Source organism: Phyllostomus discolor, chromosome 13, assembly GCF_004126475.2.
Source record: "Phyllostomus discolor isolate MPI-MPIP mPhyDis1 chromosome 13, mPhyDis1.pri.v3, whole genome shotgun sequence".
Lineage (NCBI taxonomy): Eukaryota > Metazoa > Chordata > Mammalia > Chiroptera > Phyllostomidae > Phyllostomus > Phyllostomus discolor.
Genome location: NC_040915.2, coordinates 51,080,469 through 51,093,927, shown reverse-complemented (window position 1 = coordinate 51,093,927; position 13,459 = coordinate 51,080,469). Strand labels below are relative to the sequence as shown.

The 13,459-nt window shown below is 47.0% G+C and overlaps 1 protein-coding gene across 21 annotated transcripts in view; it reads left to right on the top strand.

The window, feature by feature from the left end:
- Positions 1 to 13,459, top strand: part of CIT (citron rho-interacting serine/threonine kinase) — a 142,585-nt gene that overhangs the window by 111,876 nt on the left and 17,250 nt on the right. For 8 of the 21 annotated variants that reach the window (XM_028527119.2, XM_036014609.1, XM_036014607.1 and 5 more), the window contains 9 exons: positions 4,065 to 4,205; positions 4,629 to 4,736; positions 6,445 to 6,562; positions 6,821 to 6,985; positions 9,734 to 9,871; positions 10,416 to 10,596; positions 11,247 to 11,338; positions 11,900 to 12,004; positions 12,218 to 12,387. In XM_028527119.2, the coding sequence (XP_028382920.2) occupies positions 4,065 to 4,205; positions 4,629 to 4,736; positions 6,445 to 6,562; positions 6,821 to 6,985; positions 9,734 to 9,871; positions 10,416 to 10,596; positions 11,247 to 11,338; positions 11,900 to 12,004; positions 12,218 to 12,387 (1,218 nt within the window). Of the gene's footprint in view, positions 1 to 4,064; positions 4,206 to 4,628; positions 4,737 to 6,399; positions 6,563 to 6,820; positions 6,986 to 9,733; positions 9,872 to 10,415; positions 10,597 to 11,246; positions 11,339 to 11,899; positions 12,005 to 12,217; positions 12,388 to 13,152; positions 13,198 to 13,459 lie in introns of all 21 variants that reach the window. The other 13 variants (XM_036014608.1, XM_036014601.1, XM_036014602.1 and 10 more) reach the window with 3 other exon arrangements.

Below are 13,459 nucleotides of genomic sequence, written 5' to 3'. Positions count from 1 at the left end.
GAGCTGACACTTCAATGAACAGAGTGCCTATTCTGCTTAATTGATGTTTTATTGTATGATACCCATAGCTCCCAAAGGGCCCTGCTGGTAGAAATAATATTGCTTGCTCTTGTTTGAAAAATGTGGTGAAAATTTTGCACATGACTTGGGAATGTTTGATAGAATAACACTTTCTAAAATACGGCTGAGAGTTGGGGAAGGATCAGGAAACGGACGGTGGTAACAGCTGCACTGCAGTGTGAATGCATTTAGTGCCGCTGACCCGCACACTTAAAAACGGTTAAAATGTCGAATTCCACGTGATATATATTTTGCCACACAAAAGATTTATATAAAATTAATTATATATGTTCATACGCGGGCGGGCAGTTTACAAAGGCGGCACCACGAACACTCTAGGAGAAATTCACAGGTCTACCTGGCGGTCAAATAGAGAATTATAGTCTCTTATCTGGAATGAGTAGGCAATGTCCCCGAGTTAGGCACACGCTGGGAACAGAAAGCACAGAAATAATCGGTGATGTCGCCCGTCCTATTTTCTTTCTGAGGAAGGAGGGTTGGCCCTGACAGCTCGGTGCTTTGGTCCAAGGTGACATGGTGAGTCAGTGGCAGTGCTGGGAATAGACGCGGGAACCCTGGTTCCGTCCCCTCAGCCTCACTTCGAAACTGCAGGAGAACATTCGCAGTTTCCAGTCCGTGCCTCACAGATAGATTTTTGAGCGCAGACATCTGGCGGACATTGAGTTTGAGGCAGATTTCCCTGACAGTTGAAACCGTTATGAAACATACAGGGATCTTCATTGGCCTGAATAGGGTTGCGGTGTGCAGCCTGCAAGCATGTGACCAAGGGCTCAACCCGGCTGTCCTTGTCCTTAGGTACAGAGACCTGTCAGTGGGGCCGGAATCAGAGGCTCAGAGCCAGAAAGAATTTTTCTGTGTCAGTCATCTAGTCCAAACCCTCAACACTTGGCATCGCTGTTTCCTTTCATCACCGCCCCTGGCAGACTTTCCTAGTGGATCTTTCTCCCAAATCTTTCCTCTTGGGCCCTAAATGGCCTCGGGTGCTTTTTCTACGTGACACTTTACAGCCACTGTTATTCCATTGGAAGTAATGGCAAAGATGAAAGTCCATTTGCTAATCCAGGTCAAGTTAATTTCCTGTCCAAGTTAGAGATTCCCTTCCCCAACACTCCTCACAGGTGGGTCTCAGTGAACCTCGGCCTAAATACAGTGGCTTTGGACAGCCCAACCCAATTTTTCAGCAACTCTAATTCTTACAGTCTCTCTTATTTTGAATGAAAGCTTATAACTTCCACCCATTGGTTTTTCAGGTTGAAACATTTGCAAATAGAGAGTGGCCTGGTATTTCCAACTAAAATAGCAGATTAATATTGATTACTTGACTAGTAACCAAAATAACTAATGTTTAATTAGCACTTACTGCCCGCCAGGTGCCTTTCTGAGTACTTCGTATGAGTTAACTCATACAGTCCTCATGACGCTCCTGTGAGAAACTACTCATATTATCTCCACGGTGTCAGTTTGACAGCTAAGTTGCTCCCCCACTCCAGACCCCCTTGTCTTTTCTAAGTGAAGCATTTCGAGTTTGCGATGCTCTTTTCTGGTAGATCTGTCTTTTCCAAGAGAGTTTCTGGGAGTCCGTGTGGTCCAAACAGCACGGAACACAGCGGGGCATCGTCCCCTCCCGTCAGGACGCTTTCCACCCCTGCCGGCCACCCGGGCTCTCCGGGGAGCCCCTGCTGCCCCCTGGTCTGTCCAGTCGCCACCTGTGCTTCCATAAGGGTTTTTTCTTTTTTACATCTTTATGCCCTGTATTTCTTCAGATGAAGTTTTTAAAAATACCAGCCTATTGAACTTCTCTTGTTTAGTTCCATTCTCCCACCACGAGGGTTTTTCCACGCTCTGGTTCCTGCCATCCAGATTCTTCATGCTCCTCCCAGTCTCATGTCACCCTCGTAAGTGGTTGGGCAGACCTAAGCACGTAACTAGAGCCCTCCTTTCAGGCTAAGACTGACCAGGAATAGCCTCCATTTGCCTCTCTCTGGGAAGCAGGTAAATGGTTTTGAAAAACGTTCATTGATCACAAATGTCATTCTTGGTTTTTGTTACGGTAATTAAGGAGCCTATTTCTTGGAACTCTAAGGGATGGTTGCTGTGTTTTTTCTAGGAAAAAATCTTGGGCCTGGCTGTCACCAGACAGACTCGTATGCCCAGCCCTTGTTTCTCTGCCTCCTGCCTAGTAATTAATGTTGCCCTGAAATAGCGGGAAGAAACGAAAGAGGACAATTTGCAGAAGAGATCGCTCATGCTGCAGGGTGTGGATAGCTCCCTTGAAGACATTATCTTAGCTGTTTTTGTATTTTAGGGTTTGATTCAGAGATTCTAGGTTGGCTCACAGGCCAGGCGATCTCTGGCTAGTGGCAGTATCTCTTACCTGCGGAGGAGTGATGGGGGAGAGGCTGGCAGAGGCGGCAGGGCCAGGAAGGGCAGATGGGAAAGGGAGGGGAGCACCTGAGCTGGACGGAAGGAAGGAAGAAAACAAGGGAAAGGGAGAGTGCTGAGATTCATTCAGCACCTACTGTGTACTCGGCGCTGCACTCAGTGTGTCACCCAGTGAGGGCACGTGATTTATACCCGTTCTCCGATGAGGAAACGGGCTCCAAGAAGCCATGCGAGCTGCTCATGGTCGCATGACTGATGAGTGTTCATATCAGTATTTAAACCAGGGTCTCTAACATTCCAAAGCCTGAGTTGGTCCCCTTATGCCAGGGGCATCAAACTCATGTTCACCAGCGGGGGAGGGCCACGTCAGCCTCTCAGTTGCCTTCAAAGGGCCGAATGTCATTTTAGGACTGTGTAAATGCACTGCTCCTTAACAGTTAAGTGAGAGCTCAGCACTGCCGCCGGGTAGAAGAAACAAGGTGCCGGGCTGGAAAAAACAAGGTGAAGGGCCAGATTTGGCCTTGGGCCTTGTGTTTGCCACCTGTGCCTTGTGCTGTGATGCCTACGAAGAGGAGGGCAGAAAACAGAGGTGGAGGGGGGTGAGGTGTGACAACGAAGGTCAGCAAGTTCTGAGGTCTTCAGGAGCTCTCCGCCTGCTGGGCCTGGGAGCATTGCCGGTGCCATTGTCTGCTGGGAAACTCCCATGGTGAGGTGCACTGCTCTTCACTAGCCCTTTGTCCCTCGTCTGCAGAGGGTTTAGGTGGCCCGGGAAGAGAGTTCTGGGGACACAGCAAGTGTGGTCAGACCATAAACCAAGGGTTGGATGAAATCAAGCAGCATCTTGTCAGGGTAGCTGTTCTCTCCTGCTTTTTATAAATAAGCATTTTAGGAGAGAGCCAAAAAACCAGTATCATTACAGCCGTCCCTATTTTTATTTTTATTTTTGGTTGACTTCCATTGTAAAAATTGGAGAGATTTCCAGCACAAAACTATTTTCAGTATACTGCACTGAAAATTTTTCCTGGGTTTTACCAACACGTACATGGAATCTGGGATCTTCCTCTTCCTTCCTCCCCACACTGTAGAAATGTTTCCTGTTATTGTGGCTATTTGCATGCTTATTGGGGTCCTTCAGCCCGATGAGGTCCCCTTTGAGTTAGAAGTGATGTGACTCCCCTTTGTTTATTCCCCACAGCCTGGACAAAGTGGTTTCTCCTAGCAGCAGTTGAGATCTTAAAACCAAAAAATAAGGACAAATTGGAACTTAGTTGTCAAGGCACTAAGTTGCATAGCCTTCGGTGTCAACACAGGGGGCCACACTCTTAAATACCAAAATAGCTTTCAATGCAGCTCTGAATGCGGAGGCTGCTCCACCAGCCTGGACCTCCTGTTTCAGTGGGCACCCTGTGACTCGCTGGCCTCCCAATGGTTCCGTACAAATTCTATTTGTGCGTGTATCCGTTGGTAATTCTGGAATGAGATGATTTCAGAAGCTGAACTCTTGGTGCTATGCCTGAAATTAGTTTGGTAATAGGAACAGTGTGGGGAAAAGTTGTGTTGTGGGGGCTAGCGAGCCTTGCCCTGGCCTTTCTTCCCACTAGCAAGCCAAGTTACAGCAGCAGATGGACCTGCAGAAGAACCATATTTTCCGTCTGACTCAAGGGCTGCAAGAAGCTCTCGATCGGGCTGATCTGCTGAAGACAGAAAGGAGCGATCTGGAATATCAGCTAGAGAACATTCAGGTGAGAGCTGGCAAAGGGAATTGACTTAAAAATTGTCTGTGGAGGCAAAGCCTGATGGCCAAGAGCCATCTGGTGAGATGGTCAGTGTCTTGATGTTGTACGCTGTTGTCTACTTTCCCCAATATCTCATTATGAAAATTTCCAAACAGAGAAGCTGGAAAATTTCTACAATAATTGCCCCTGAGAGTCTAATGTTAACCACTTGCTATTTTAACTTTTTTTCATATCTAGCCACCCCTCAGTCTGTCCTCCCCCCCTTTTTTTGGCTATAAGAGTAGGACTAAGTAAATAAATATCGACTGGCTGTTTGTGTTGAGTTTTTATATGCTAGTATCCTAAAAAGTTTATTTTTTATTAAAGTACCAAATTTAAAAATATAGTTCTTTCTGTGTCTGAGGTTATATTTGTTTTCATGAATTTCAGGTTCTTTATTCTCACGAAAAGGTGAAAATGGAAGGCACTATTTCTCAACAGACCAAACTCATTGATTTTCTGCAAGCCAAAATGGACCAGCCTGCGAAAAAGAAAAAGGTGGGTCAGCATGTTGGACAAGTGGGGGTTTGACATGTTGCCTGATGGTTAGATGGTTAGGATTCAGCGGAAACCACAGCGCTAGACAGTCCAAGGAACATCAGAGAAAACAAAATGTTCATTTTCTTCTTTTATTTTGGGTCAAAATGTAGGTTTTGAGATAATCAGCATAGCTCTTAAAGAGAGGATGTTATCCACTCTGTAACAAACTAACTTATGTTCATGGCCTTTAAAATCGTGGTGCCTGTCTCTGCTTTTTGTTGTTTTGGTTTGTTTTTTAAACCTAGGAAATGGGGGTGGGAATGACAGCAGAGGGAGCGGTTTGTACACAGGTCCATCGTACAGGACTCCATGGGGGTGCTCAGCTCACGTGTGCGGGACTCCAGAGGGACTAGTAGGCCACAGGTGTGGTATTCTAGAGGGATTGCAGGTCTCACATTTGGGACTCCAGAAAAGACTAGAAATCACGTGGCCCAGCCCTTCTGATCGGCTCATGGAGAGACTGGGGACCCAGAGAGTTGAGGTGGCCTGCATAAGATGCCTGCCTAGACAACGGTACCACCCTTTAAAGTTGTAGCAGACAAATCGAAAACTAGCCAAAAAAAGAAAAATCCCCAACCCACCAACCATGGGCAGGTTTCCTGTAATACAGATGCATGTGGGAAGATCTCTTTTAATAAGCTTAAATAATTTAATAAGCTTTATTAAATTCTTTGAACATACTTCCCTAAACTGCTGAAGCCCTCCTACTAGGTTTGGCCGAGTGTTCTCAGTGTGAAAAGCTCTCGAAGGAATTAGGTACCTTCCAGTTCCCACCCCCGAGAGGCAGTGGCTGCACAATCACAGGGAATGACTGGGGAGTGGCTCCGGTGACTGGGAGTGCTGAGGATAGGACTGAAGCAGGCAGTTGGTCTCAGTGTCCCCGAAGCTGCAGGGACAATGAGGGGATGAGAGCAGCATTCGGAAGCCCCTCCTACCACGCGGTGCCCACAGGGGAAGGCGTTTCTCGCAGGCACACTGTGTGACTGTTTGTGTTTGTTATGCTTATGATGTTTATTCTTTTTTGTTTTAGCAGTGGGCTGTTGTTGCATTATGGCACTTGATATATAGTCAGGGTGTTTCCATTTTTTTTTTTTATCTCGCTGTGTTTTCCTTTTTTTTTCCCCCATGTACAACACATGTTTCCATGTTTCCATTTGCATTTTTTTGAGTAAGCCCCATGTTTTGACATCATTTTAGCGTTCCATTCTTTTTTTTTTTTGCTTCCTTTTTTAAAAATGCTCATCTCTGTGTCTTGTAACTAAGAATTGAGACAATTCAAGGCAAGAGTGATTTCCGAGCCATCTATCCTAACTCCATCCTCCACTTCCATTTTCCGAGGAAATGGCTCTCCTTGGGAATGCTTAAGGAAGAGGTGGTGGCAATTCAAGCATCTTTAAACCCTCTCCGTGAAAACTTGCGCACCCCTATTTTTTTTCCAGCTGGCTGGAATGGGCTGCGGCTCAGTCTCCCCCTCCCCCTTCACATGCCATTTTTACTCAATCTGCTTACAGTGAGTATGCTCCTGGCTTTCGTGGTGTGCTCCTCCTGAGTCAGAGTTCCTTTAGCTAGTTTAAAGTGCCAGTTTCCAGGAGTTAGGAGATATCTCTGTTTCCATTGCTAGGGTTTATTTAGTCGACGGAAAGAGGACCCTGCTTTGCCCACACAGGTTCCTCTGCAGTACAATGAGCTAAAGGTGGCTCTGGAGAAGGAGAAAGCTCGCTGTGCTGAGTTAGAGGAAGCCCTTCAGAAGACCCGCATCGAGCTCCGCTCCGCCCGGGAGGAAGGTAGGGGCTCCTGACCCTCTGTGGCCTGCCCCAAGGAGACCGTTCAGGACGAGCTCAGCATCAGTGTTTAGGCCCATAAGCTTTCGGTCCAGACATCCCAAGTCTGAAAAATTTGCGGCATCCTTGGTGTTGCCGATTGGGTACAGGGCGTGTCCTTTTCATTTGTGGTCCTTGAAAGACAACCTGGGGGCAGTCCGCTTGGCTTGGGCCTCTTGGTGACGTGGCTAACCGAACGGCCTCGGGCCCCTCTCTCCCCAGCTGCTCACCGGAAAGCCACAGACCACCCGCACCCGTCCACTCCTGCCACTGCGAGGCAGCAGATCGCCATGTCTGCCATCGTGCGCTCGCCCGAGCACCAGCCCAGTGCCATGAGCCTGCTCGCCCCCCCGTCCAGCCGCCGGAAGGAGTCCTCGGCTCCAGAGGGTATGTTCTCAAGTAGCGGTTGGAGTCTTGTTGACATTTTTTTTTCCATCGACTAAGGAATGCAGACATATAGTAAAAATGATAAATCATTCTAAGGGATAAAAAGTGAGAAGTCTTCTCACCTCCTCCCTCCCCCACCAATCCTAGTTCCCTTACTCAGAGTCAGCCATTGTATTCATCCAGCAATAGTTTTTGCATGGAACTGAATGTCTGTATTATTCATATACTGTATATTATGTAATTATATTTTAAAAAGTATTAGAAAGCAAGTATTTTCTTAGCCCTTTTTCCTTTTATAAAGATCAGAGCACACTATGCTACGCTTTACAAAACACCTTTCTTCTTTTAGTTAAAATGTTATCTTAGAGTGGTTCTTATTAACACACACGGATGGACCTCATCCTTTTCAAGGGCTGCATAGTGTTCCACGGTGAGGCTATGAGTCACCTACTAAACCAGGCCCCTGCTGATGGATGCTTAGGTTATTTCCAGTTGCTTGTTTCCCTATGCACCCAGCTGTGCACGCCTGCACCCCTGTGGGTGTTGTGGCTGTGGGGTGTGTTCTTAGGACACGGACCATCGGGTTAACGGTTATGTGCTTTTTGAGTGTTGATAGTTTGTGCTGATTTATATTCCTACCAACAATATAAGGAGTTTCCCTTGTGGTTTCAGAAGTACTCTGTTCACCCAGAGATGAAAAGGACTTAAAAATAAAGGCCGAAGAAGATGGTTTGGGGAGTCTCAGGGAGAGTGGAGCAGAGCTGTGGTTTGGCATCATGGTGTCACCATCAAACCTACTTTAGTTATAAATCCGGATGGCATTTTGTTTTTGTTTTTTTAATGATGATGTCATCTTGTTTCCTATGTTTGCATAACTCTGAGTCAGTCAAAGAACTTGGCTCTTAAAGTCGTTGAGATGGTGACGGTCACACAGGAAGGAATGGATTCTGCCCGGGTGTCCACTGGCAGGGCTGTGCAGAGCTGACTGCCTGAGGCGTCTGTGATACTCTGAGCACCTTCTTCGGGTGTGTCGCACGTGAAAGTTTTCAATCATGTACACGCTATTTATTCCTTACACCTTCGTGACACAGGGAGGGGACGATGTTATATGGAGAATATAATTTGGATTCAGAAATCAGGATCCTTAGTTTTTCTGTTTATTTAACTAGTTCTAGGTCACTATTGAGGGGGGCCTATTAGAAGGAAAAGAATCAATTTTAATATATATTTTTTCATTTTCACCAGTAACTTTATTGATTTGAATATTTTCAGTATGTTGGCTATCTTCCACATGGTATAATGTTCTTTTTCTTTTCTTATTGTTTTTTCTTTCTTTTGCTTTTTTTTCAAAAGAGGGAGAGAAACATCAATGTGTGGTTGTCTCTCATGTGTCCCCAACTGGGGACCCAGCCTACAACCCAGGCATGTGCCCTGACTGGGAATCAAACCATCTACCCCTTGGTTTGCAGGCCGGCACTCAATCCACTGAGCCACACCAGCCAGGGCTGTTATTGTTTTTTTTTTTTTAACTTAACAGAATGTCTTTAAAGTTCATCTATATTGTATCATGTGTGAAATTTCCTTATTTTTAAAATATATTTTATTGATTATGCTATTATAGTTGTCCTATTTTTTTTCTCTCCTTTATTCCCCACCGCCCTGTATCCCCCCTCCCACCAGCATTTCCCACCTTAGTTCATGTCCCTGGGTCATACGTACAACTTCCTTGGCTTCTCCATTTCCCATACTGTTCTCAACCTCCTCCTGTCTATTATGTACCTACCATTTATGCCTCTTATTCCTCGTACCTTTTTCTCCATTCCCCACCCCCTCCCCCACCCTGCATATAACCCCCCATGTGATCTCTATTTCTGTGAATCTGTTCCTGTTCTAGTTGTTTGCTTAATTCATTTTCGTTTTATTTTTGTTTTTTTTTTTAAGGTTCAGTCTTTGATAGTTGTGTTTGTTGTCATCTTACTGTTCATATTTTTGATCTTCTTCCTTTTCTTAGATAAATCTTTTTAACATTTCATATAGTAAGGGTTTGGTGATGATGAACTCCTTTAACTTGACCTTATCTGGGAAGCACTTTACCTGCCCTTCCCTTCTAAATGATAGCTTTGCTGGAGAGAGTCATCTTGGATGTAGGTCCTTGCCTTTCATGACTTTGAATACTTCTTTGCTGCTATGAACATTTGTGTACAAATTTTGTAGCTCCGTATGTTTTCGATTCTCTTGGGCACATGCCTGTGAGTGGAATTTCTGGGTCATATGATAATCCTATGTTTAACTTTTAGGGGAGCTGCCAGACTGGGTTCCGAAGTGGCTGCCATGTTACATTGCCACCAGCAGTATATGACGATCCCAGTTTCTCCACATCCTCCCCAACACTCGTTTTCCTTGTTTTTAATTGTAGACTCCCTAGGGGGCATGAACTGGTAGCTCCTTGTGGCTTTGATTTGTGTTTCCCTGATGACTAAATAATGTTGAGCATCTTTTTATTTGCTTCTTGGTCATTTATTTATTTTCTTTGGAGATATGCCTATTCAAACCCTTTGCTCATTTTTAAATTGGGTTATTTGTCATTTTATTACTGCTTTGTGAGAGTTCTTTATAGAGTCTAACCACAAGTCCCTTGTCAGAGATATGATTTGCAAGTATTTTTTTCCCCATTCTGTAAGCTGTCTTTTTACTTTCTTGGTGGTAGAATTTGTAGCACTCTACTGATTTTTAAAAATTTTCCTCCAGAATTCAATCGGCGTCTTAAGGAGCGCATGCACCACAATATTCCTCACCGATTTAACGTGGGACTGAACATGCGAGCCACGAAGTGCGCTGTGTGCCTGGATACCGTGCACTTCGGCCGCCAGGCGTCCAAATGTCTCGGTAAGCGCAGTGGCTGCGTGCTCGTGGTGGGCACCTGTGCATCTCCCCCTAAAAAACCCTGTTCGCGGGAGGTGGTTTTTTTCTGTATTAAATTCCTTAGCATAGAGTGCACATTTTCGAGCTTTTAGTTTTAGTGGGAGGATGCTATTTTTCTCCTGTTAGAGGAGTGTGTTTATACCTGTTTTCAGCTCATGTCTCCAGCTTGCTGTGCAGCGTGCCTTGGCTTTGCTAATTTCCAGCTCCCTCTTCTCTAGGCTGGTCTCTCTCCCTCTCTTCAGGCTGCGTGTTCGCTGGCTTCCACTGGAACGTGCAAATGTGTCCTTTACACATTTATTTATCCTGGGAGAAGCCAGGACCACTGGATTGAGAGCCCCCGGCTCTCTCATTTCCTCTCTCTGCAGAGGCCTGGCTCCTGGGGAAGTGTAGGGATTACTGGGATGACTTGGCCGGATGGGCAGGCCTGACGGGGGGTTGGCTGGCAGAGGAAGGGAATGGTCCAGGATCAGCTGAACAAGTTCCCAGGTTGTTTTCTGCTTTTTCCTAGAATGTCAGGTGATGTGTCATCCCAAGTGCTCCACGTGCTTGCCAGCTACCTGTGGCCTGCCAGCTGAATATGCCACACACTTCACTGAGGCCTTCTGCCGTGACAAAATGAACTCCCCAGGTCTCCAGACCAAGGAGCCCAGCAGCAGCTTGCACCTGGAAGGGTGGATGAAGGTGCCCAGGTATCGCTGCAGGGCGGCTGGGGCTGGGGCAGTGCTGGGAAAGGGTGCCTCAGAGATGCCACACTGGGATAAGGATTATTTTGAGCTAAAGGCACTTGAAAAACAGCAGGTGCAAGAAGGACACTCTGACCTCCCCTTTCCCTTCCTGAAAGTCAGAGATAAAACTCCTTGTAAAAGCTGCCCTCCCTGTACCAGGAAGAAAGAAACATTCTTATCACCAGAGACGGAGAGTCAAGGCTAAACAAGAGAAATCTTGTGTTTCTTCGGCCTCCTTGTACATTTTAGTTACTTTTCCACAATTACTACTCTTTTTTCAACCTAGTATATAAGCACTTGAGCCTATCGGCTTTTCGGGTTTTTATTTTCTTATGGGGATGCCCACCTAAAACGAAATCTACATACATGCCTTTCTCCTGTTCTTCTGTCTGATCTTAGCTGGATTCCTCTGCCAGCCACAGAACCTAGAAGGGGTGAAGGAAGTTTTTCCTCCCCTGTCCTGGCATGGAAGTCCACCAGCCATTTCCACTCCTGGTGTTTTCTAGAGAATTCTAGGGCTGTCTTCTCTGGGATTCCTTCTCCACCCTACCCCGTCCTCCTGCCTGATTCTTCTGAGTTCAAATGTGTCTTCTTTTCCGGCTTTATTTTCCCAGGAACAACAAACGAGGACAGCTAGGCTGGGACCGGAAGTACATTGTCCTGGAGGGATCCAAAGTCCTCATCTATGACAACGAAGCCAGAGAAGGTAAATTAATAATTCAGGGGGAATTTCATTGCACGCGGCGGACCCAGGTCTCCCAGTCTTGGCGTGAAGGCTTTGTTTTTCGGACTGCGTTGCAAGCCTTCTACGATTTTCCATTTTTGAAAATTAAACACCACGTGCCTTTGCTAAAGGTTATTGGTACGATACTCACGTCTGTAGGTCTCCCCTCTGAAGACCCTGCAGGGTGCTGCCCTGAAGATTCCACCTGCTAATACACCTTCCGAGAACTTCTGCCTCAGTCAACTAACCCATAAATCCGCATCGTCATCAGAAATTTGACTGTGCTACTCATCTGACACACTTTATTTTTTTTTATCTTCCCTCTCCGCCTTCTCTGCACACCCTTTCCCTCCTTTGTTCTCGTGCGCCTCTCTTTCCACGCATACTGTCTCTCTCGCACTGTCTCTCTCGCCTTCTCTCTCTCTCCCTCTCTCTCTCTCTCTCTCTCTCTCTCTCTCTGTCTCTTTTCCTCTGTTCTCCCCTCGTTCTTGTTCCTGTTCCTGTTCTTTTGTTTTTCTTTCTGCCCTTCCTCTTTGCACCAAGCTGGACAGAGGCCGGTGGAAGAATTTGAGCTGTGCCTTCCCGACGGGGACGTATCTATTCATGGCGCCGTTGGTGCTTCTGAACTCGCAAATACAGCCAAAGCAGGTGAGGAGAAGCAGGGGCGCCTCACCTGAGAGCCCGGCTGGGCTTGGTGGATTGGCAGAGGCGGGAGGAGCACATGGAGGATTTGCCCGGAAAGGGGTCCACCCTCCTCGGCTCTCCCGTTAGCATTTAAATCTCTGCCGGCTCAGGGCCCTCCGTCCCAGCAGGGGTGGGGGAGGCCACACCCAACCCTGTGCTCTCTGTCCCGTCTCCTAGATGTCCCATACATACTGAAGATGGAATCCCACCCACACACCACCTGCTGGCCCGGGAGAACCCTCTACTTGCTAGCTCCCAGCTTCCCTGACAAACAGCGCTGGGTCACCGCCTTAGAATCAGTTGTCGCAGGTGGGAGAGTTTCTAGGGAAAAAGCAGAAGCCGATGCTGTGAGTACAAAAGCGGGCGCCGGAGCTCGTCTTTGGGAAGTAGGCTGGCTGACTTGGGGGCGGGGCTCCCTCTGGCTGCCATGGTTCCCCTTGGGCTCCCTCTGTGAGTGGTGGTGACTTGAGACTGTGATGACCAGCAGTTTCGTGGTAACAGAGACACAGGTTCTCGGGGGGCTTGTCTGGGCGTCATGGGTCCTCCCCCCACAGCCCTCTAGAATGGGGGAGTCAGCACGGTCACCCAACTCCTTGTTATGGCCACGCAGCAGCTAATGGACTTATAAGGAAATCCTCTGTCTTGGTGGCTCTGAGGAGTTTATTTGGTTTGAAGGCTTGAGTGTCAAGCTCTCCGGCCACGAAGCAGCATGGAAGGCTGCCGACAGACGCGTCTACTTTAGGCAGGCTTTTCCCAGCCTCCTCGGTCGCGTCCACGCGACCCGCTCTTCCGTGGGCAGGTTTGAAACCTGCTCGTCCTTAAGATGTTAGTTAGAAGTGTGGGTGTGTCCTGATCGGCAGCGGGCTGCCAGAACTTCCAGTGTATGAACAGGGCTCATCGCTCATTGCTGTTTTTCCCCACTAAAGACCAAACAGCTCTTTCCATTCTCTCAGCCCCTAATACACACTTCAAGTTTTAGCCATCGGAAATCCTCGACCGTGAGCTTCCTGATAAGGAGCTCTGCTCACTATATAGTCTTGTTGTAACGAACTATTTTATCATTACCTGTGTAAGCCTGTGACCTGAAATCCACATTAATATGTGTACAATAGGGCCGGGACTGCCTTTCCTACGAGCTTCTGCCTGCGTGTGTTCAGGTAACGAGGCTGAGAAGCTTGTTGGTTTGCTGCTGACGCTGTGCTTTGCACTTTTGCTGCAGCCTAGAGGGGAAGGAACCTTCCATGTGGCTTATTAACCTTTTGCAGGTGACATCTTTTTAGCTTCAGCTGATTTCCTACCCCAGACATTTTTCTGTGTCTATTATACTCGCTCACTTGTGTCCAAGCGGATCTATAGCTTTGATGCTAATTAACAGACCACCCCAGAGATAGCAGTAAGATTCACATCTTGCCTTTCGGG